We start from the raw sequence: 25977 nt of genomic DNA on the forward strand, positions 1-25977 counted from the left end.
AAGAATTTATTTTGGGAAGACATCAAGACATCCAAAGATATGTTTTTAAAGATGCCCACTCTTCTTCCTGCACTAGAGTGAAAGCCACAAGAACACTGAGCTGCGCTGTGTTCACTGCAGATGAGAAGCCACCACCTGAGAATGATGCTACCACCACGTGACACCATCGTGACAGTTATGGCCAGCCAAGCCCAGAGCGCCATCTGTGCATAACTAGAACACACACGATGCTGGGGGCTTAGACCTTGAGTTCTGCTGGTCTATCCTTATCTCATCCCGGATAATGGTCTGCTGCAAGTCACTCGGAATTCCTTTCTTTACTCCACAATCCTCTTCTGCCAGAGCAGATCAAGAGCAGCGAATGGTGACAGTCACCGAGGGATCGCAGCCAGGCGCTGTGCTGTCTAAGCCAGAGCATCTCCTTTACTACAACTGTATCCGAGAGAAGCAGCCATGTATGTGAGAAGAGAGCAGCAGGGAGAGGGTGGACATAACATCAGGTAGAGGCCATCAGGTCGATGCATGGGTGCCAGGCTACAGAGGGAGGGGCTCACTGTGGGCAGCACAGGACTTCCTTTCCCTTACTTCCTTCTGTCCTCTGGGGCAGAGGAGAGAGAAGTCTGTAGGCACCCCAAAGGAACTCTCCTCTTTATGGTTTCCACTTTGCAAAGGTGGAGGGGAACTGGAGAGAGTGAAAGGCGCTTGGTCAAGTGTTGGTCAGGATGTGGAGTGTTTACAACAGTGTGAATAGAGCCCACTGGGGCGTCTGCCAGAGTGCAGTCACACTTGTGATCAGGACACGATTCTCTCCATGAAATTAAACAGAGGAGGAAGAAGAAAAGAGGAGGGGGGGGAGGAGGGAGAGGAGGAGAGAGAGGGAGAGGAGAAGGAGGGGGAGGAGGAGGGGGAGGAGGAGGAAGAGGAGGAGGAAAATCATGACTGAGGCCAGGAAGCACTCAGAATCAGAAACAAATATGCATTCTCTCTCTCTCTCTCTCTCTCCCTCCCTCTCTCTCTCTCTCTCTCTCTCTCTCTCTCTCTCTCTCTCTCTCTCTCTCTCTCTCTCTCCAATGGGAGGAAACAGTACAGGTTTACATGGCTAGTCTGATTAAATCTCAGACATTTGGTATTTAAAACAACCGCCTAGACTCAGGAGCTGGTAACGTAGCTGCCTTTTAAACACGAGGTCTTGAATTGAGTCTCTAGAATCCATATTAAATACACACACACACACACACACACGCCACAAGTGTTGGCATGTTTTTGTTATCCCCGTATGATGCAGACAGAGACCGGCAGATCTAGAGGCTCAATGCCCAGCTAACGTAGCTTGTTGGCAAGTTCCAGGCTAGAAAGAGATCCTGTCTTACAGAAAAGAGACATTGCCTGACGAACACATCTGAGCTTGTCCTCTGCTCTGCATGTTTAAGCACAAGCAATTCATCTTAGTCTTGGAAAAAACAAACAAGCAAACCTTGGAGGTGTGCATCCTCCCGCCCTAAGGCTGGGTGTGTTTGCTTTGAGCGCTCTGGTTTCTCTCTAGATTCTCCTATACCATGAGGAAGAAAAGGAAAGGTGCTCATGTATGAAAAGCTGGAGAAAACTATCTGAATTTATACAAACTTTTGGCAAGTGAACGGAATTACTACATTTTAGAGGAGGGGAGCGACTGTGGATGAAGCGCCCTCTAGTGGCAGGAGAGTAGTGACGGGTTGGAAAGATCATGAACAAAGAAGCCAGAGCACAAGAAGACAGGACTCCTTTCCCATGGGAGCCTGAGTGAAGCCTGTGAGGTACAAACGGGAGTGCGGCTGCAGGTCAACGTCCCACCCAAGGACCCCGTGGCCCAAGAGTTTTGAAGCGCTCCTTCAGCTCAATAAGCCCACTCCTGAAGTGTCTTCTTCATAAACTGTCCGCTTTATTTCTAACCATGTGTCCCTGGTACACCCTTTTGTGCAGGAACTAAGAGCCTAGTGTCAGTCCCGGATCCTCTGAACCCTGCACTGCACCACACCGCAGCACAGCAGCCTGACAGGAAAGTGCTTTTCCTGGTCCTTCCTCTCTTTTAGGGCATCCTCTGTGCCCGCCCACCCTCCCGGGGGTGGGGGTGGGGGTGGGGGAGGCGGACTCTCACTTTTTGGGACCTTTCTTTCCCACACAGCGACTCCCCCTGCTGGCCCTCATTCTGTAATAAAACCATCCTAGAGAGCTCGCTTTCATTGAGACAGGGATTAGGGCTTCCCTGGTAACGCTTTCTTTTCCATACTTTGCTGAAAATGAGCATTTTTTCATGTTAGCACTGAATGCTAATTCTCCTGAGACATTGACATTCTATTTTCTGAATTTAACTCAAAGTTTTCTTTTCAACAAGCAAAAGGAACAATGATTTGTACAATTTGACACTGCACTTATCACTGTAATGCAATTTAGAAGTAACTAATGTTTGAAGGAATAATCAGAAAATTACAAATGTATAGGAAGCAGAGGGTATTTAAAAACCAAGAATGCTAACCGAAGTATATTTTAAAAAGTGTTTTTCACTCTCCTCTACCAACTCTCCCCTTTAGTAAATTAATGTATAATGTGGGTAAAAAAGTTTGTTTGCTGCTGTGACTTAATTGTTTCTAGAAGTGCTGTGTTTCTGAGCGGAGACTCGTGTGCTCAGTTGCTGGGGTCATAGGAGGCGGCGGAGAGGACATCCCAGCCGCAGCCTAGCATCAGGCTTTCCTACGCCACCACCACAGACGAGCCTCCCGCAGGCTTTTCCCACGGGACACAAGCTTTCTGTCTTTATTTATTTGGATGAGCTGGAGAAATACAGATGAAGTGAGGGAGCTGAAACTCTGCACTGAGAACAAGAACCCCGCCAGGTGAGCGTCCGTGCCTCATCTGCCTACCTTTGGTTACACTGGGAGTTACAGTCGTGTTTTTTATGTCAGGAGTGGTGGTTGTCTGTGCCGGCGGGAGAGGAAGATCATTCCTACTTCGCGGTTGGAGCCCTTGCGTGAATTTAGGGGCACGACCTTGAAAAAATTTGAAGAAATCTTTATTTTTTTAATCATTAATAACTTGATTAAGGAAAGTCCAATTTTACGTTTTAAATACAGTTATAGGACATGTCATAAATCCAGGGCATATCAGACTCTCAGATTAAAAGTTAGCCTACCTTTACCTAGTTTGGGATGAGCTGTAGTATTTTTGAGGTTATTGTTGTTCCGAGGAGGAGGAGTAAGCTTTGGAAGGCGACCTTAAAAAATGGTTGAGAAATGCTTATACATTTTGCTTTTAAATATTATAGTATAAAAAGAGCAATATTAAATGTTCAACATTTCCTAAACTGCTTACTTCTGCAGAACAATTTTAAATCTCAGAATATAGATGGATAATTATACTTTGCATTAAATGCAGAAAAATTAAGATTCTTCAGGCTTTATAAGATTTTCAAGTTTTTAAATAATTAAATAATTAGTGGGTAATCTTAGAAGATTATTGGGGAGCACAATGAATGCTGTTCAATTCGATAGCTATAACTTAATATATGCCATATTCAGTTCATTTTAATGAGTATGTATGGAGAGCCAACTATATCAGGCAGAATGATAGCTTTGTGGAATATAAGTAAATCACATTAAAATGTTATAAAATATAGAGTGGATTTATTCCATTTTTTAATTAATTCAAAAGTTACTCAAGCCAAGGCTGCTGTTCTAATCCTCAATGCATGTTATCTAATACGCAGAACCTGATTTTACGTCTCTGAGACTAGAACTGGAGCGCAATCACAGATTACTGTCTCAGTGGACTGCTGCCGCCTTCTCATTTGTAGTTTGAAACCATTCTGATGGCAACTTGTTAACAGGAAAACAAATGAGCAATTCCTACCAGAGAGAGGACTTTGGAGGGTGTCAAATACAAAGAAATGGCATCTATCTGAAGTGACTGAGATGACCATTACCTGATGTGATCACTACATATGCATACGTGTACTGAGATGTCACAGTGTCCCATACACATGTGTGATTATTATGTGTCCAGTAAGTATGCAGTTTAAAAGTGAAACGGTGAGAGCCACTGTTGGCCACACTGGCTCTTTACCTTTGAGAGTAAACTGACATCCGAGCAGTTCCACTTTCATGGCAATTTTCTGTTGCCACTGGACAGGGTTCACTCTAATGAAACGTGCAATAATTGGTGGCAAAAAGTTATTACGAACATCCTTGTGATAATCTCTGTTTCCTTGAAATATCTTTAAAAAATAACAAAAATTGGTATTTTACATCAAAAAGAGACCAGAATGGGACTGCTGCACCTAAGCAAGTTCAACAACATGTCTAAAGTATGGCGATAGCACAGACGTCTCAGAAGATGACTCAATTACCATTTGGACATGCAGTTATTAAGAAGCTGCACATTCTACATGGACGCTTATCTGAGGGAAACACTAACTGTGAAAATGTTAGGATGACTTAAGAACTGAACAGGAGCACTAACCTGGTAGCGCTCCTAATATGGTAAAAGTTTCAATTGCAGGGCCACAGTTTATTGCATCAATAAACTATCATCCCAAGTCCCTGTGGGACTAACGATTATCTAAACTTTTATATTTAAAGTGAAAAAGAGCCATCACACTGGTCAAGATGCTTAGCTCATGTGCATTTCAGAATCATCTCAGTGGCGGGCCGTGAACAGGTCTATACCTCCGCCTGCTGGACAGAACGCATAATGGCACCCCTCACACCACAATCGCAGAAACCCTGAAAATCGTCTTAGATTGAATGACTGTAAGTAAACAGCTGCAAATGCATTATAAAAACAATCTTTAAGTAAAAACACGATTATAAGTGATTATCTCATTACATCAACCCTTTCGAGCAAGTGTGCTTTCTTCTCAGTCAGCCCTTATTTATACAGTACTTTCATGTCCTTGCCATAAGTGGTCTTCAAGGCAGGGAACAGAAAAAGTGCCCACAGTGTCATCCAATTTAATCGCAGGGCCGCACTGGTTAAGCTGGGCTTTGCTTTCCCCTTGTGCAATCAGCCACGCCCACTCTATGAGCTAACGAGAGACACACTGGAGACACACTGGACTTCTCAGTCATTCCCAAGAATGATAGCGATTTCTTGGCTCATCCGCATGTAACTAGATTATACATGCTTGAAGACACATTAAGATCTTTTATTTTCTGTAATGTTCACTCTAAACTTGCAATGATCCCTGTTTCTGTAAGCGTCTACACTTTTTTTAGATACTGCTCCAAAATAGACTAAAGGCTAATGCTTCGTGGTTTTGTTATTAGTGAACAGGAACTAACTGGAACATCATGTCAGTGCATAACTGTTGGCAAAGGCTGCGGATATAGCCCAGCTGGTAGACTGCTTGATTATGTGCACAAAGCCCGAAGGTCTATCCTCATCACCTCATAGAACCTAGTATGGTGGAGCATATCTGTAATGAAGTCAGATTTAGAATCAGAAGTTCAAGGTCATCCTCAACTACACAGTCCACACTAGGCTATAGGAGACCCTAACAAAATGCTAGTCCATCTGCCAACATTTACTGAGAATCTGGTACACAAAGAGGTTTCTGAGACATCCTTAGGAAAAATTAAAAACTAAAGTACACACATTCTCCCCTGAATGTAAAGACAGTGTAATATTAGAAAGCAATAGATTATTAAAGCTTGGAATATTGATCATGCTTTCTGGAAATGAAATCAGATTCAGGCTGTGTGGCTGTGTATGTATGTGCAGACCTAGAAGATGTGTCAAAACAAATACAAGTTCCTGAGAAGTGAACAGATGGACAGACTCAAGTGTGAAGAAATGCGCTATTCCATTCAGCTCAGAGACTTCATCTTCTGTCAGTAACTGAGTGAGAAGCTGGACCTCAGCCACAGACAACTGAGGAACTGGGAAAGTGCACGACACGGTAGTTCTCAAGACACTGGGCAACAGGCAGCAGAGGGTCAGAACCCCAGAGCAGGGAAACACAGGGAAGTCCTGCTTATCTGTACTGACTGGTGAATTTCCAGGTCACAGGGCAAGGCTATCCCACACTCTAGAGAACCTGCTAGCCTGGGCCATCTGCAGCAGCATGGGGAGCCAGAGACCATGAGGTCAGCAGACACCTAGAATTTCTGGGGTACAGTTCAGCAGAGTAAGGACTGGGAAGGAACAGAATGGGTGACAGGAATGGATGAACTACATCACATCATCAGTGTACACAACGAGTAACTTTCATAATACAAGGGATGCTGTCTCAATGGTGACTGGCAAGTTAGAGCCCAAAGCTCCTCACTCCTGCCTAGCAATATGTAAAAAAAAAAAAAAAAAAAAAAAAAAAGTTCTCCTGCTAGCTTAATTGCATCCCAGAATACAGCCTTATATCTATACATATAAAGGATTACTAGTGCTAATGAAGCCACCCAGAAGCCATCCGGGGCATAACGCCTGGCCCTGAGGTATGTGCTTGGTGCGTGGCCAGGTGGGCACAGCAAAGGAGCGCCATGCGCCACGCCACAGGCCATGCCCAGGAAAAACACAGGAAGGAAAGTTTAAAACTCAAGGTAAAAATGAAGAGGGGAAAAAACCCAGTACTGTAGTGAAAAAACAATGCATTCGATGAGAGTAGAAGACTGGACACTGCAGAAGAGAAAACAGTGGAAAGACAAACTAAACCAAAGCAAAGCAACCCAAACGCCTCTACAGCACTTGATGAAGAGAAGAAGAGATCTTAATGAAAGAACAAGAACAGAGCAGCAGGGTCACCATGCAGGTGCTTGAATAGATCACTAAATAAGAAGTGGGCTGGGAAAGTCTCTGAAGGGAGCACGTCTCTCTCACTGAGGTTTGAGTTCCCCCACTTTGAGGTTCTCTCAAGGGTCGAGCAGGGACCTGGGGATGGGACAACCCCAGTGGCACACTGCCCATGCAGTGTGTCCCTGCTTGTCCAGCTCCAGTGTCTCCACAATATTTCGGTAAGAGAAAAATGCTGTAAGTGTCACTGGAAATTATGGCAAATTCATGAAAGGAAAAGCAGAGTTTTCCTGGCACAGAGACCGCTGAGGTGTCTGACAGTGGCCTTTCTATCTTTACTGTTCTTCAGCTTTTACTCCACCTCTCTTTCCTCTTGCTTACAGTTAAAATCTCAGAACAAGTCAAGGCTCCATGATTTGGTACGCTTTATAAAGACAGGGAACTGAATATAACTATTTGGAAATTCTTACTTTAGCAGCCAAAATACTTGGAAAATAATCCAATTATAACCAGTACTAATTATACAATCACAAAGACCTGGACAATTTTCTAAGCCTGCTTAGACTATGAAAACAGTAACACGCAGTACCTAAAATAACCAGAAGATGGCAGAGTGAGACGTTAAACAACACAGGATCGTCCTACCTTGTCTTGATCCACACCAGGTTCGCGGTACACAGTCCATTTCTGCCCATCGTCACTGTACAGAACTCTGTAGGCAGACACATAGTAATTGTGTTCTACCATGGTAGACCCAGTGCTTATGATACCTGCAGAGTAGAGTTCTCGTTAGTTCACAGGTTCAGACTCCCAAAGTCAGCTATACACACCTGTGATCCACCCTGAAATTTCTGCCTATGGTTCGTTTCCATCTTTGTGGACAGTTTCATTATAACAGCAACCGAAGCCCTGGCTTTGCTCCTCTGGAGAGAGAAGAACTGCAGGCAAGGGAAGAACTACAGTGCTTTTGCAGCTTGTATTCACACCATTAGAATGATTTCCTGGGAATGAACATTATGTATGATGACTGGCAGACAAAAATCAGTCTTTTAGCAAACGTATCTAAACCACAATTATCTCAATCACTGCTAAGTTTATCTAAGTTAAGTTTATACTCAGTACATGTGGAATACAAGCTTCCTGTAGCATTTAAAATACATTCTCCTCAACTATAATTTTCTTAATAACTGTAAGACTTTTCAAGTCTCAAAGATCACTCTTATTGAAACTCTACCTTAAAACAATCATATTAAACTAGAACTATTAGGTTAAATACAAATTCGTCTTTTGGCCAAATTTTAAAAAGTACCCCCAGCAACATTAATACCCATGAAGAAAACTGAAGTTGTATAATTTTCAGTGACCTAATTTCTGAAAATGCCAGTGCCCATGGGGTTTCTCCCCCTGAACTCCGTGCTAGCAGTGCGAGGCTCTTCACCTGTTATCTGCTTCTCCTTGTTAAGATCTATCTGCAGCCACTGATGCTCATCGGTGGCAAAGGCAGCCCAGGGAGGCCCAGGCCTTCTCAGCCGGGCCTTCTCGGGTTTCCAGCTGTTCTCCTGCCCCATGTGGTCAGTCCACTCCAGTACAGATGATGCTGTTATCTGGGGATCAGCAATCACACCAGACTCCATCCCCAGAGTCCCATAGCAACCTGAAGGAGAGAGAAACATCAATTTGGTTCCTAGAGGTAAGATGGAAATCTCTAAAACAGTGTGTCCTGCAAACTTCTGATTGAACAGCTAAGTAACTGATTCTTGGGCCCTTGCCTTTGAGTCTTCAGAAACCTACAATCATATGGCTGTCCCTTGTTGTCTGTGGGGGTCCAGTTCCAGGACATCCCGTATTCCCTGGTGGATACTAAAGCCTGCAAATGCTGAAAACTTTGATATAAATTGGGCCAGCACTGGCACATACCATGCTATCTGTCAACACTAAGTCATCTCTGGGATACTTAAATGCCAAAGGAAATATATATGTGATATACATACACAGTTGTAACACCATGTTGCTTGGGGAAAAACAACATGGAAAAAGGTTTACACAGCACAGAAACAAGATTTCCTCTTAATCTTTCCAATCTGTAGGTATTGTATATGGATTTGAGGATCATCGACTAGATATATTTATAAATATTAGCTGTTAGTCTACAGAGACACACCACCCTGTCTCTGTGGGACCAGCAGGTTAGAAGACACCTTCCCCCTGGACTTCTGTAGGTTTTACTTTATCTTCTATAAAGCTACCCCGTCTGACTTTAAGCTTCAGACCAGTGCAGTAAAATCTTTCTTCAGGTTAGTTCAAATCAAGCTCTCAAAGGAATCGTGTACTTGCTTATAATTCCCCAGTGAATAGTGAACTTTGATTTAGTCTGTTCTTTACATAATTATGGGTCTATTTTACTCACAGTGGTCTCGAAAGCAAATGTGAAAGAACATACAATTCAGCAGTCACTAGGTGCCTGGTTGTACTTAATACAGCATTAGCTACTATGCAAAGATGATGACGTAAGTCCCTGGAAGGCTTACCACTTGTCTTAAACGTAAACAGACTCGCGGATAAGTATCCCCTGAAAGAGAGAAAGGGCCTCATGTGATACTCAATTAACATGCTCCTTATAATCATCACAGTGAAACTTTAATTTCTATTGTCTGAAGGGCTAAGATCCCAGGGTTGCAAATCAGACAACAACACACATTAACCAACCAACCAAACAAAACAAACAAAACAAAAACCACCACCACCAAAACCATTTCTAAGTCAAACTCGTGAAATGACCATGAACAGCTCTTTCTACAAGTCTATCACCTAGGTTCACACTCAGTTGTGCAAATGTGTGTGCACCCTTTGAGTCTTATTTTCTTCTTTTTTATGAAATGCATCCATAAAACTGTTTTCTTTTCACTACTATGAAAGAACACAAAGAGATGTGTTTTCAGAGGATGAGGTGAGATGCAAGTCTCCGGGCAAACCCACCAGAGCTGGCTGCTGCATCTCCCTTGGAGAAAATCAGCCTGTCTGTGGGTGGGCTGAGGAGGAGGACCTGTTAGAGGACCTAAGAACACGAAACACTTCAGGAGACCTGCTGGGTGTTCAGTTCCCACCTGCCTTTAACACTACTTCCAACAGTCACAAGAGGATGCAAAGGTTTTTTTCTTTGTTATTGTTGTTGTTGTTGTTGAGACAGGGTCTCTCTCACAGCCTTCCCTGGCCTTGAAATCACTAAATGGTTCAGTGTGACTGTGAATTGCCCATCCTCTTGCTTGTGTAGCCTAAGCCTGGGGATTGCAGGCACGCCCCACCACACCCATCTTGGATTCCACCAGAAACCTACTACACACATACAATTGTGCCTTAATATCTGTGGGGCTCAGTCCCAGGATACCCCATATTCCCTGACAGATATGAAATCAGCAAAGGTCCAAATATATATAAGATGATACAATATTGGCACATAACCTACTGTCAGCTCTTACAATGCTGAAAAATATACATTTTTTACATATGAAAATGGCACATGCCCCCAAACTTTCTCTAAAGGGTAGAACACAGAAAAGAATGGCAGGGTGTGCAAATAATTATATAAAAGAAAACAGCATGCTTACGACAAAGAGTATTTGTACTTACACCATGGAAGTGACGTTGTTGGCCAGAGAACTTTCATAATACGGGGTGCCTTTGCTAATCACAACGCTGATTTGGCCACCCAGTATGTTTGATACTACTCCTGCATGGATTCCAGCCATACACAATGGTGAAGACTTGAAAAGGCAAACAACAAACCAAAAAGGGAAATGAGTTTTTTCCTGATTATTTATAAGCAAGATACTTATTCTTTCTCAAAACATCTGATCTCAGAAACATAGGCAAAACACATTTTTAGCATAAGAGTTAGTTTTACTATAAAGATATCAGACATATATGAAAAGACAGAGGCACATAATACATATTCATCTTGGGACAACCAGGTGGCATTCTAAGGGTTTCCAAGTTTAAAATAATAGTATCCACAGCAGCAAAGTATGTCTGTATTCAACTTACATCTCTATATCCATGAGGAATTGTTCCAGATATTTCAGCAAAAGGCAGCAGACAGCCAGCTGGGCAGTATTTACTGAGAATGAAAACAAGTGAAAGATTATAGAATGCTCACTTTCTGCAGGAAAACACGCCAAAGAAAGACCACAACCACTTCCTCCATGCCTCCGTTCAGCACACGGAGCACAGCCTCAGCACGGCACGGAGCCATGTCTTGTTAAATAGCTCATATAGACTTCTTCCACCCACACATACTGAACACACAGACAGAAAAGGTTCTCGAATGTCTACAGTTCCTTACTTTACTTCACCATGAGCAGTAGACATCTTTCTACTGCCAGACCTAGTCACCCTGGCTCACGGGTTTATATGAATGTCCGCTGTGTTATCTGACAAGGCCTGTGACTAATGAATGCTAACTAAATGAATACAGTCCTGTCACCTAAGCCCAAATTCAAGTGGCAGAAGAAAACATTTAGCTAGTACTCACACAGATATTTGGGGTGGGGAAGATGGATTTTGAAATATCTGGGAGAATTATTATTTAATAAAACCCATACATTTAGCAAACATGCTATGTATGGGGCAGAACCCCAACTGTTTCAGGGAATCCACACAAGAATCCCACACAGGAGGGCACTTTTATAATTATCACTCCCATTTTACAGACAAGGAAAGTAAAAGCTGTGCACACGAATCACAAAGCTGGGCTCCTCTTATACACAGTGTGACAGCCTATCCCAGCTAGTGGCTATCACTGAGGGGAGTCAGTGATGGGAAATGCGCACTAGAAGCTAGGAAGAGCATGGCCCCAGAGTGTCTGTCATGTTCCTGAGAAAGTGCAGGGAGCACAGGGAGGCTAGAGGAGCAGGATCCAGATCCTGCAGAAGCCATGTGGGCTTTGAAGTAGGGGGTATACTTCTAGATAAAATCAGGAAGCCAGTGAAGGATCAGGACAGCTTACAGGCACAACCTGATGGGGAACTTTTCAGAGAGGTTGTTCTGGCTTCTAGGAGAGAAAGCGTCACGAGCAGGAAGCTCATGAGAGGGTGACAAGAGCTCGGATGTATGTGGTGATGACAGTGCTGGAAACCAGAGGGAGCCCAGCTGATCCTTCCACCATGTTGGCCAGGTCACACTGAACAACACTGAAGGTAGCATGTTTTCCACAGAAATAACAATCTTCAGTGTGCACACGTTTGTGTGTGCATGAATGCATGTTCATTTGTGTGACGGAGTCAATGCCAGGTACATTCCTCAGTATTTTACCACCTTAAGTTTTGGAGACAGGTTCTTGCCCTGAACCTAGAATTCAAACTCGGGGCTGGAGAGATGGCTCAGAGGACCTCTTCTCGAGGTCCTAAATTCAATTCACAGCAAACACATGGCAGCTCCTGAGCATCTACAATGAGATCTGTTGCCCTCTTCCGGCAGGCACATGTGCAGGCAGCACACTGTATGCATAATAAATAAAGAACAAACTCATCAGCGAGGCTAGGCTGGCTGGCTGGCCCCTGGCTCCAGGGATCCTCCTGTCTCTTCCTCTCCTACACTGGGATTATAGCAGTGTGCTGCCACACCTGGCTTTTTATGTAATGTCTGGGAGACTGACTCAGTCTCTCTCCATAGCCCTGGGAACCATTCTTGAAATGTTCGTTGAGGGCATACCATCATGGCAGAAATTACTGAGAAGGGCATTAAAAGATGAGAGGTTCTGCTAAGCACTGAGGGGCACAGTAACTCTATGCAAATTGTCCTGGGAGAAGCTTAAATACAGCATAGAGACAAGACTGCAGGGAAGACCCGAGGGTTACTTGTCAAAGACACTGGAAAATAGTTTGGGGAATATGCATCTATATGCATCTATGTGTGTGTGTGTGTGTGTGTATAAAAGAAATACTTTCAAAGAGTTTTAAGCAGGAAAACCAGAATTGCATTTAAGAAACTCAAACGCCAGTAGTATGAGTTAAAAGAAGAAAATCTACAAAGATTAGGAATAGAAATGGGGCTGGGTGTGGTGGCATACACCTTTAATGCTGGCAATTAGGAAGTAGAGGCAGGTGGATTTCTGAGTTTGGGGCTACCCTGGTATACAAAGTGAGTTCCAGGATAGCCAGGACTACACAGAGAAACCCTGTCTTGACATTCCCCACCCCTCCACCCCCCACCAAATATAAAAGATTGGAAACGGGTAACCAAGGAGAAGTCAATTCTTATCCAAGCACAAGGCAAAGGCATGAGGCAGACATTGCTGGAGGTGCTAAGTAAGAACTAGGAATGATGTTCTTACAGCCTGTGCCATCTGTCTGTCTGTCTGTCCATCTATCAATCATCTATATATCTATCTGAAAAGAAAAATAAAGACTATCTGAGGAACAGATGCTGGGGCTGAGGGGGAGTTACTCCCTTGAGGGTCTGGCCCCTGGTACACCGCTTGTGCCCCAGTGCTGGCCACTCATGCATGAGGCCATGATGTTGGGAGGGACCGGGGGAGCCCAGGGGAAGGTGGTGGAGGGCTATTACCAGTATATACTTTATACATGTATGAGATCTTTAAAGGATAAAATATTATTAAGGTAAAATTTAGAAAGACTAGTTTCTCTACTTTATAAGCAGCCTTGCCAGATCTAAGTGACTGAGTTCTTCTACCTTCAGAGTAGAATTTACCTAGAACCGCAGCACCTGGGAAGCAGAGGTGCAAGGATCTCGAGTTCTAGGCCAACTTGGGCCACACAGTGAGACCCTGTATTATATATATCTCCATAAAAACAATAAACAAAATAAAAATTATACTTCTGTTTTGGAGATGTAATCCCTCAGCTAAAGTCAAATTTAAACATGGCAACTGGATGACTTTAAGCATTGTTTCACTAGAGTTTTAACCAATGATTAGCTATGTATCACACTTTACACACTACCAGGTAGTATAAAAGAATGAGAATGAAGAGGTGTGGTAGACTGTGCGCGCATGCACACACACACACACACACACACACACACACACACACACACACACAAGTTCATACCTGAACTCTGGTTCCAAAAAATTAGATACAGTATCCAAACAAGTGATTAAATCTAGAAAAAATTTAAAGAAAAATATTTAATAAAGGACTTATTAATCTTACTAAAATACTGTAAAATAATCTCAAATTGTATTCATCTAAATTTCAAAATGTTGCTACCTATAACTTTACAGGCTTTTGTTAAATAGTTTCTCTCATGTGACGTGTCTTCATTTCTGGAGGTGTTTCCTTACTATAGCTTTTTACACTATCGCCCCCTGAAGTCAGAGATCATATGTAATCATAGAGAAGTAGAATTTATACAGTCTTCAGTGGTGTCTATAAAATACAACCCTCAAATCTGAGAGAAAAATATTTATTAGTTATTATGACTAAAAATGACCTATGCTATTTAAAAACAGAAATAGAAACAATGACCGAAAAAGAGGTAAGTTAATCCTGTAGCTCCACCTTTAACTACAAATGTCCACATTTGTAGAACCAGCAGCAGCGACATCTGGGAACTCTAGAGAAAATGAGCCTTCTGCAGTAACCAACACTCCAAGCAATCACTAACCACATTCAAGTTTCAGTGCTCTAAAGAAACTATAACTTCAACAATTAATCTGAATAAAAGCCAACATGCCTCTAAGTAAAGACCCAGTCCAAGGCACATAGAAAAGTAGCTTTTACTTAAAAAATATTAAATGTCTTCCTTTCCTTCTGTTAGGATAGAATACACAGCCCAGATGGCAGCCCACAGCATGATGCACGGTTGATCATACTTTACTGTCAACCTCATCTTCACTTCAGCTTCTGGCCACTTGGTTCTCTCTGGCATCCCTGAGCACACACACTCTCTCCTGCAGCCCTGAGCGCGCGCGCGCGCGCGCGCACACACACACACACACACACACACACACACACACACACACTCTCTCCTGCATCCCTGGGCACGCACACACTCTCCTGTATCTCTGGGCACGCACACACACTCTCCTGCATCCCTGAGGACTCTCGGACACTCACTCTCTCTCTCTCTCTCTCTCTCTCTCTCTCTCTCTCTCTCTCTCTCTCTCTCTCTCTCTCTCTCTCTCTCTCTCTCTCTCTCCTGCATCCCTGGGCACACCTCTTTTGCAAAGCTTTCCTATTGCTGCCCCCTTCCTCCCAAAGCCCAATTGACTACTCAATATCTCAAATTGACTGTCATTTCCTCAAGAGAGCTGCCTAGCCCTTTCCATGCGAAATCCCTTTAGCTACACACAGCACTTCCATTCTATTTGATGTAACCATACAACATGCTCCTGGCATAACATGCATTATGAAAAGACTAATTTGCGGATAGATCCATAAAGTTACGGGCATTATTGTAACAACTCACCCTTAGACAAGAAGTACAATTATGTTTTCCCTTTTCTGAATAACAAAAATTAGGAATTAGAGTGTGGAGTACACAGGGGACTTTCAATGAACATTTATCATGGAATATCTGGAAGAACATACATTCCTGTTTGTTGGCTTGTTTGGCTACATCCACATTTACTAGCCCCAAAGGTGAAAACCTGGAAGGAGACTGACTGGAAGGCAGTAACAGATCACATTACGAGCATTCAGTGTTGGTTGATTTTGCCAACTTCACACAAACCTAGAAATATCTGGGAAGAGGGAATCTTTAACTGAGAAAACGGGCACACAGGCAAGTCTGAAGAGTACTGTCTGGATTAAAGACTGAAGAGAGAGGCCCTGCGCACCGTGGGTGGTATGAGTGGTACTACTCCTGTGCAGGTCGTTCCTGGGTCTGTAAGGAACAATTAGCAAGCCAGCAAGTAGTGCTTCCTCATGGCCCCATCTTTAGTCCCTGCCTTCAGTTACTGCCCGGGCTTCCCTGGATGATGGACTGCAAGCTATGAGATTAAATAAACCCCTTCCTTCCCAGCTTGATTTTGGTCAAGGTGTTCTGTCACAGCAGTAAAACCCTAGCCTTTGTACCTCACTGTCAGTACATAAATGTTACATTAACGGTCTCAGCAGCAAGTCCAGGATAATCCATCATTTAATTTTGTTACTCTTAAAAGAAGGGGGCTTATGTGACTTTCGGGGAGTGGGGGACCAGAAAAGGGGAAATCATTTGAAATGTAAATAAAAAATGTATCGAATAAAATAAAAATTTTTTTAAAAGAAAATGTAACAATAAAACCCATTACTATATATAATTAATAAGTGTTAATAAAAAGAATGAGCATGAACAAAAATTATGTCCACTACTCAACTGGAGTATGTCTTATAAGACCCTGAGTGTAGTGTTAAGCTACTAGGAATACAGTGTTATGAGAACAACTTGTGGAGATCAATATATATGCACCACTGTTAGCTGAAGGATTAAGTTAAATCTGGGTTTTAGGAGTTGTACACAGGGGTTCACTGCTACCTAGTTAGTTCACAGGACAGGCAAACCAATGGAATGGTTCACCTATTCACCTTTGCACTGCATCAGTGACAACCATCCTCTGCTTTCCTGATCTCGCAACAGAATTTCAAACGTCTAAGATGAGAAGCTTAGCTTCTAGAATTAGAACCCGTGTTCTAGCCGTCAGCTGCCTCCATTTCCTTTAGACCACATGCACAGCGGTGCTTGAGCCACATACCAAGCCATGCTAATGTGCAAATAATTACCTGGTTCTCAAATTCCACTGGGGTTCCACAGAGCTCCTGAAGAGAAAACTAAGAAGCCAAAGTGGACAACTCAGAGAGCCAAGAAGACTGAAGACAGGAAAGAAAACCATGAGTACACACTCTGACACTTACAGCCCCAGGAAGGCAAATAGAAACCACCAAATTAGGACGTAAGAAGTTATATGCCTTTCTGGAAAGCTTTTCCCAACAACTAGCTTTCCAGAAAACTGTTATTATGCACTCTCAATGAGTAAGAACACAGCCTGGGCAAGGTGAATATAGTTAAAAAGAATATATCTGCCCTTAGGAGCTTCTGAGAGCAATGTATAGGAAGTTATTGTGATGAATTAGAATAGAATAAACCAGAAGAGTCCAGAGTTAAACCTTCAAATTTAAAACCAAGTAAATTTTGAGAATTGTATTTGGATAATACAATGGAATAGAATGTTGGTGTGACAGTCTTTTTAATAATACTAGGAAAACATGACATCCCTGTATAATGACATATTCATTCTCAAAAGAACTAGTTACCTACCTCATATATACAAATATTAACTCAAAGTATCCTAATACTGCAGACCTTTCAAACATTACAGGAATAAATCTTGACTTTGGATAAAGAATTGATTTCTTAAATATGATGGGAACCACAGCAATCAAACTCAGATAACCTGAAGTGATCATGATAGACTTCTATGTTTCAGAGGACAGGATCAAGGAGCAAGTTGGTGACAGGGATTGAGTGAGAATGTCCCCATAGTCTCTGGCATTTGAATACTTGGTCCCCAGGCAGTGACATTGTTTGGGGGAAGATTTAGGTTGCATAACCTCCCTGGAAGAAGTTTGTTACTGTGGATGGGTTTGAGATTGAAAAGCCTCACCTATTTTCAGGTTAATCTCTGTTTCATGCCTGAGGCTCACATGTGAGCTCTCTGCCCCACCACCGTTATCATAATTGAGGTAAATGCTGATAGTAACTTTAACTACAGTAGTTAAGAGTGGAGCTGCTGACATGTAATCAGATTTTCATATATCCCAAGGAATGACAGATGACTAGGGATTTTAGAAATAATGGCAAGATCTTTGGACTGAACAACTAAAAAGACCAGCTCCTATGTAAAGTATTTAATATTACAATAATAAATACTGATGTGGAATCTACTTGGTTATTCTGAAATGCCAGAACATCAGTGTTCTGCCAGATGTGTCAATGGTGTATAGTAATAATAATCCCATTCTTAGATAAGAGCTTCTGCTTGGGGCTTTTCTATAACTAGTCAAATACATAACATGTACAAAACTACACACGTACCCAGACACACACACACACACACACACACTACACAGCATGTTACTTCTCTTCAGCGCTCTGGGAAGGGGCATCTATCAGGGTCCTGTGTTAGCAGACTTCACTCCTGATCTTCTGTGCAGCTCAAGGAGAAACCACCGTGTCCAGAGGCAGCTCTACTCTAGCCCAGAGGGAGGGCAATCTTAAGTCTGCGCAAAGCCCCGTCCTTCCTCTAACTCTGAAGAACCAGTCTCAGTTGTATTTTTGTATAGACCATCCTATTTTTCTACAGCATCTTGAAATTTAACACCATTTCACACAATAATGCAAAAATCTTGATACAGTTTAAAAAATAAATTCAAGTACAATTTATAGAGAACTTTGTAAATGCTCTATGAACATTTATTTGCACATACTTTAAAATCTCAGGTTGACCCATATACAATACTGTAAATATAACTCTTCTAATGTGAGCAAATCATTTAACATAACACATTTGTTTCTCTCTTAGAATAGAATATTTTGATTGACAGCATTAGCTATTCCCTAGATAGCATAATCATGACTATTTTAATTTAGATATTCCCTACGTCATACTTTAGTGTGTTGATTGAACTGCAAAAACTCCCAGTAGCATCAAAAACCATTATGTAAAACAGTCTACACTACATTATATAAAACATACAGATATGGTATGTAATATTTTGTATAACTATAAGCATTTTTTCAACAGGAAGGAAACCTAAATGTAACAAAACATCAAGTATTATTCATATGTGACAATATTTACTTACTAGAACTGAGAAAACAGGAAAAGACAATAAATATACACTTACAAACTCTACTCTTTCATTTCCTCTAAAATCGATTAAAAGGGTAACTCTCCACAACTTGAGGGAGTTCTCTGGCATAGTAACAGTTTTAGTAACTTCACTTAAGGGTATGGAAATGTCCTTGTTTAGAGACAAGAGGCTGTGGAATATGGCTGATTTCTTTGATCAATATTTAAAGGTAGAGATTAAATATTAGGCTTCTCTTAGACAAGTTACAGCAACAGCTGTGGAAGCAGATCTCTATCGGAGTATTGGGCACATTTCTGTGATGAAATTTAAGGTTTCTTATCAACGATGTAAAAAATGGCTAAGGTGCCTAAGCAACTAACAGTAGAGTTAGAGAGGCAGTAAGCCACACCCGGTTAACATCATCAAATGAGTCCTCTATATCTAACTTCTCTCACACTCACACACACACACACACACACACACACACACACACACACACACGGCAAGTCAACAGTTAGCATGTCTCTTTTGTCATTGACACAGTATCCAGGACACTAGTAACTAGTATCACTAGTTTACTTTTTCTGTTTAGCTTTACTCAGTACAATACCTACGTGGTCCTTTTACAGAACTTCTAAGGTATCAAAATCCCCAACAACACAGAAAACACTAGAAACAGGATGGTCACCAGGCAGTGCTAGTGCACACCTATAATCCCAGCACTGGAGGCAGAGGCAGGCAGATCTACAAGTTTGAGGCCAGCCTGGTCTAGAGAGTGAGTGATAGCCAGGGCTGCAGAGAAACCCTGTCCCTCCCCCCCAAACCAAAACAAATAAAGAACAAAACACAAAACAAAAACAGAGTGAGGAGGGCACGCTTCAGGCCATTGGTATGTTTGCTTGGCACAAGCATCACCTCCCCACCCCCACGCCCAGGCTGAAACGCCTCTTCTGGACCACCATTTTAACAAATGAATTCGGTTTTAAATTCTGTTTAGAATTTGTCCTCTGCAAACCTGGTAAGACTGCAAATCAATAAGCTTGTTGTCTAAATTCATACTAAAATACAGTTGTTGTCTGGTGTGCTATTTATATTATCCACAAACAACTGTGTGTGTTCATTTTTCATTTGCCTATAGACAGGGCACAGCTGGAGATAGGAATACAAGCGGAAATTTCGCTAAGAGTCATTCACTACATTCAGTTTTAAAATGTGTGTCAGATACAACAATTACAAAAACTAAAACCATAGCACGGCAGATACCAATAGAGACCCGGCTAAGAGCAGACCCTGACATAAAACTGATCTTGTGTCAACACTGTGCAGTCAAGGCAACAAACGGCCTGAAAAACTCATACCCAAAGCAAAAACACTCCACATAGAAGAAAAAATAAGCAGCAACAGAGACTAAAACTCTATTACAAACAAATTATATCTATTCAGCCCTATGTGTCACAAGTGTTTATACTCTGATGTAAGACTGAAGAAATGGAAAAAAATTCACAAAATATGTAGGTAAAGAAAGTAACAATCAGAAAAACTTTATGACATTGGCGTTGAGTCTAAAAATACTTCCACATACTACAGCCACGACCCTCAAATGGGTGTTCTCAGGCCCGGCTGTTCAGAAGCCTCAGGCACAGTGTCAGCGCACTCTAGGGTAGAACTCATGTGATAGCGCACTAGGAAGAAAATGCGTATCCACAAGACCGGTCTGTGTCACAAGGAATTTTTAAACCATTTACTACTTTCCTCCAAAAAATAAAATAAAATAAAATAAAGGCACATTTAGGCTATCCAAAATTCTGGAATTGGCAAGACTCAAAATAATGTAGTATTTAACATTTTGATTCAAAATTCTCTAAAATGTGTCTAGATTTTAATTTTCCAATCCTGTGTGCACCCACATACCTATACACCAGCTGTCCTCTTCAGTGCCTCTAATAACAAAGATGAGATATAAGCCACAGCAGAGAAAACACGGAAGATGTCCTGTCAGAGACCAGACACACTTTGGATTCTATTCTATATAATATCTTTGACTTTAATCCGTCATCCCCTTTAGATCGTAAGCATTAACAATGAGAAAAGACGTTGTTATGTCCTGTCTCAGCACTTCCTAGGAAACTCTCGGTGATATGAGAGCTGACTCTTTGTTAGCAACAACACGGCCTTTTACACAGAACTGTGAAATTGTATCTTGTAGATAGTGAACCTTTACGTTGATACAGTTTACTTCAATGTTTTATAGATTTCTGTTAAAATTAAGACAGTCTGTGATCTAATCTCACAGAAATAAAAAACTGGTATTTCTTCTACTAAGGAAAAGAAAGCACAAGGACTTCTATAAACGTCCATGCAGTCAATTTTCAAAATGCAGACCCAGCTCTTCCTGGCGCGGTGGCATTAGATGCTCAGTCTTTCTGGTCTACTCCAAGGTCAGATGACAGGCATTTGAATCATTTCCTTCTTGCTGTCAGAAATGGCACAATGTGGAACTATAATATAAAGTGAAAATTACCTTCTTTATCTATAACTGAGTATGAAGCCAAAAATCCTCGTCCAGAAGCATGGATTCCACTCATGAACAGCACTGTGATTTCACTGCCCTTGGACTCAATTGACTGATTCATTTGTAAACCCAGCCCACAGTATTTGCCTAGGAATGAAAGAGAAGCATGTATTTAGTATGACTCTCATAAAGTCAAATATTGTAATATACATAACAATGCAATAAACCAGTTACTAAATTAACAAAAAATTAACTTTGGTTAAAAATCAAATTATTATGGAAGAAAGAACTGAATGCCAAGTAATAACTATTTAACTGATTCAAAACAACACAAAAGCCCTACAGATTTTAACTAAACTTACAGAGATTCAATTTCTATAGTAGACATATATGCTTTACAAAACCATAATGAGATAGTTTTAAAATTGGCATTGCAGACAGGGTGGTAGCCACAAATGAGTGATCGGTCAGCAGTGTTTGCACAGGGTTCCCGTGGGGCCTCCTGGACTGCTCGCCTCAGCACATTCCTCAAAGTGCCGCAAACTGGACCTACTCAGGTTTATTTCTGAGTACTGTCAGTTCTTTCTTGATGCTTCAGTGGCAAAGTGGACTCACATGGCCTCACCCTGTACTGGAGACCCAGTAACTTAACCTCTGCCCATAGCCTTGGCCTGAAACTCAGACACACATATTCAATGAGCAACACACATAGAACAATAAATATGTTCATACTTAGAGCAAATCTAAGTAAACTAAGACAGAAGAGGGAAAGAAATTATTGACACAAAATAGCCACCAATAGGTCATAAAATGGATTTCCTTATGTGGCTTGTAACGGAACTAGTAAATCTGGAACAGAGTCCTAAAAATTGTTTCAAACTGTGGCAACAACATCATTTGAATAAGAACAATGTATGTTTCACATGATATCATTCATCACTGGTGAAATGATATTAAAGCCATTATATACGTTAAGCTGCAGTCAATAGAACAGACAGTTTATTAAGTATCAGGGAGGATGTGAAGAAATCAGAACCTTTACAAATTAGTGACAGAAATATAAGACAGGCAATTCTGAGACAATTTGACAATTTGTAGAACAGTTATCTGTGCAGAACGAAGAAGTACACCACAGGATATACGGAAGATGAGCCAGAATATTTGCTAATTTAGTCAGCAGTGAGGCTGTTGACAGGATGGTGATGGGAGGAGCCAAAGGCTGTTGGTGTGGGAGGAAGAGAGCATTGGACACCACAGATCTGCTCCCTTCCTGATGAGGGAGCAAAATGTGGAAGAAAAAAGGTGGAACACGAGAGAGGATGTGTGTTATCTCACTTTATATCAGTGTATCAAGCGTGCTATGGGCTTAAACATCTGATAGTTATTTCTCAATTCCCTAGAAGCTCCAAGTTCTGAGGAGTGTTTATCAAAATATACCAGTAAGGGAGTGAAAAGGCAGCCCATAGAAAGACGGGAATAGTTGCAATGTACACGCCCAAAAGGAGCCTATAACTGGACTGACTATATTTACAGAACTCCAACAAATAAATAAAGATACAAACAAAAGTAGGAGAGCCAAGACACTGGGACACACGTCTGCAGTGGAAGCAAGAGAATCATTTGAGGCCATGAGTTCAAGGCCAGCCTCAGCAACATAGTGAGATACTGGGAAAAAAAAGAGGTGGGGAATTAACCAATAGAAAAAGTACCGAAAAATCAACCCTCTTCTTCACAAAGAACACACACCTGGCATGAGCCATCATGGAGACACAAAGCAAATTATAAAGCAGAAGCACACATCCTAGACAGTGATACCATCAAATTAGACAATACTGCAGTGGAGTGAGGTACAAGTCACCACAGTCACTGAAGCCCCTGGTGATGTCTAGGAGTCTAAATATTGTCAACAAATGACCCCAAACTCTTCTAGGTATAGAAATGTATGCAAAGTCCAGAGTGGGTGGCTAGTAGTTACCCAAACATGGTCACACCACAGACAGCACTTCATCATTTTTAGTGTGCCACTGGAGTCACTTCTAAGTTTTCTACATAGTAAATAATGCCAACATTGGAACAAACATCATTCAAACACATTAGGTTCTCTAGTGCTGACTCTTTAAGAGTACCACCCAAGCCAATTCCACTCAGTATGGTATCCTCAACACAAACACAGACCCGCCTTCATCAAACCAACAAAACATCTGAAACTTTAAAGGTTTTCACGTATCCACAGCACAGGGCAGGAATGCAGCTGGTTTTATTTATTTATTTATCTATTTATTTGGTTTTTTGGATTTGGTTTTTTTCGAGACAGGGTTTCTCTGTATAGCCCTGGCTATCCTGGAACTCACTCTGTAGACCAGGCTGGCCTCGAACTCAGAAATCCGCCTGCCTCTGCCTCCGGGAGTGCTGGGATTACAGGCGTGCACCATCATCACCCAGCTGCAGCTGGTTTTAAAGTCTTTGGTTGTTAAGTATTATCCCTGACGTATTCTCTCTCGTTACTGCAGCTGATCGAGGAGGCATGCAGGAGCACTAACATGGCAGACCAAAAGCTTCCTAATACAAAGACTACAGCATTGGAGGAATCAAGGTATCCACTTGGTTGACTGATCTGCCCTGTCATACTGTTCTGTCATACTGTTCCCCCTCCCTTGTAATACTTCCACAAGAAGAGAGACTTCTCTAAGGAGACTTAGGAGGTATTTTCTGAGCCTGGCAAGATGGCTCAGCACTTGGTGTCCAGTCTGATGACCTAACATAAGTCCTACAGATTCATATGGTTGAAAAAGAAAACCAATTTTTACAAATCCTCCTCTGATATGTATATATGCATGCACAGACACACACAAATAAGTATAATTATTTTTAAAAATCATTTTCTGAAGGCCAGTCTAGTGGCACATGCCTATACCTAGCATGTATATCTTCTGAAGAGGTGTTGTTAGAAGATCCTGGCTCTTCTAAAGCTCTCAGCTTTGTAAGGATAGTGAGTGGTCCCTATGCCACCCACTGTAGTCTAAAGCGCAGAGGGTCGTCACGTGTAAACCAGGCCTGCTGCCAAGCAACAGAGAAGCATGCACGACACGGCATGCCAGGGAAGCTCTCTCAAAGCTTTCCTAGAAAAATAAACTTTTATGGAAAATATCAAAACTTTAAATAATTCCTAAGGAGACTCACAAATGAACCAACCCATACCTCAGATGGACAACATAGCCACAGAGGAGGTCTGGAAGAGAAAGGGAGGTTGTTGTTTCTAACAGTGCAGAGGCAGCATTCTCTCAGAGGGAGATCCAGACAAATAATTGTAAGTACCAGTCACCTGTGGGCACGGCCGACTTACAGCCTAGAATCCAGGATCTTGCTTAAAACAGTAGGAGATCTTTGCTTCTGTAAGCCCACTGCACAGCTCTTCAGGAGGAACTACAACAGGGGGTAGGGGGTTAGATTGCTCATTCCGAGAGAAGTGAGTTAGAATACACATGTGGTGGTGTGAATACACTTGGCCTAGGGAGTGGCAAAACTAGGAGTTGTGGCCTGGCCGGGGCAGTAATGTCGCACACCTTTAATCCCAGCACTTGGAGGCAGAGGCAGGAGAATTTCTGAGTTTGAGGCAGCCTGGGCTATACAGAGAAACCCTGCCTCGGAAAACAAAACAAAACAAAACAAAACAAAACAAAACAAAACAAAACAAAACAAGAGTTGTGGCCTTGTTGGACTAGGAGTGTCACTGTGGGAGTGGGCTTTGAGATCCCCTCCTGGCTGCCTAGATTACAGTCCTCACCTGGTTCCCTTCCAAACAAGATGTAGAACTCTCAGCTCCCTCTCCAGTGCCACACCTGCCTGGATGCTGCCATCCTTCCAGCCTTGATGATAATATGATGATAATAGACTGAACCTCTGAACCTGTACTCCAGCCCCAGTTAAATGGTGTCCTTTGTAAGAGGTGCCTTGGTTAAAGTTGCCTTGCCATTCCTACAGCAATGGAAACCTTAACTAAGACAACACAGAAAAGAATGAAATGAATCATATAAGTATAGGATAACAATTAAAATATCAGTATGAACTCAATGGTTTAAATAAATACCACTAAATATAAGCCATGTATTCACACAAGTATTTGTGCATGCACATGCAACTTTATGCATAGCTGCATATCAATTTATGAAGTCTGTATTCAGAGGGTAGGGCAGCCAACCATCCCCGACTTAAAAAAGATTCTGATTTCTAATTTTATCGCATATTAAAAGAACAAAAGATTTCTTGAAGAAATAATGAATTGTAAAATCTGGGTAAGATAAATCTATAATATTCTGTGCCTTACATTAAGGATTCAAAAGATAATTTTTTTTCTTAATCTAATACAGTCTGCCTAAGTGGGGACAGATTTCAGATCTGGAAAGCCATTTTAAACTATCATTAAACATGCCACTTGTCCATCAATGTTCCTATTCATAGTACTACTACAGTGACTTATTCCAAAACCGTCTTTACACTTTAGCAGCTCAGAAGTCAGTTATAAAAAACAGTGTTGCTAACAGCACATAAAGAGAACAAGGGGTCACTGTCCAGCTGCAAAGTAAGCTGATACCTTGTCAGTTAAACACTTCCTAATGAGTTCAGGATTTAAAACATCCTTCCTCTAGAAACCATCCTGATCGTTTCCTCTGATTATTCCAGACTACGACTTCTTAAGAGAAAATAAATTTAACACTTATAAAACCCCAAACCTAATTTTGCATACCAAAATGGATGGGGTGTATTTGAGCCTGCCTCTGTTCTGAAGGGGCAGTGAGTGAAGACTGGAAAAGATAAAGAACTCAGAACCTCTATCGATGAAGTCTTGAAGCCGCTATGCATTTCTTTCTTCTGTAATCCTCTGCAGAGATACGCCATCAGAATGTTAAATGCTTATTTTGAAAG

At 41.8% G+C, this 25977-nt stretch overlaps 1 protein-coding gene across 2 annotated transcripts in view; it reads right to left on the reverse strand.

Moving 5' to 3' along the window:
- Dcbld2 (discoidin, CUB and LCCL domain containing 2) overlaps positions 1–25977 on the reverse strand; it is a 56692-nt gene that overhangs the window by 11665 nt on the left and 19050 nt on the right. The window contains exons 3-12 of one of the 2 annotated variants that reach the window (XM_052157935.1): positions 21064–21201; positions 13821–13872; positions 10798–10870; positions 10384–10517; positions 9285–9325; positions 8195–8410; positions 7402–7526; positions 4096–4246; positions 3173–3247; positions 2898–3023 (exon numbers count right to left, since the gene is read on the reverse strand). In XM_052157935.1, coding sequence (XP_052013895.1) covers positions 2898–3023; positions 3173–3247; positions 4096–4246; positions 7402–7526; positions 8195–8410; positions 9285–9325; positions 10384–10517; positions 10798–10870; positions 13821–13872; positions 21064–21201 — 1131 coding nt within the window. Of the gene's footprint in view, positions 1–2897; positions 3024–3166; positions 3248–4095; positions 4247–7401; positions 7527–8194; positions 8411–9284; positions 9326–10383; positions 10518–10797; positions 10871–13820; positions 13873–21063; positions 21202–25977 lie in introns of both variants that reach the window. The other variant, XM_052157934.1, reaches the window with a different exon arrangement.

Source organism: Apodemus sylvaticus, chromosome 15 (genome assembly GCF_947179515.1).
Source record: "Apodemus sylvaticus chromosome 15, mApoSyl1.1, whole genome shotgun sequence".
NCBI classification, from domain to species: Eukaryota; Metazoa; Chordata; class Mammalia; order Rodentia; family Muridae; genus Apodemus; species Apodemus sylvaticus.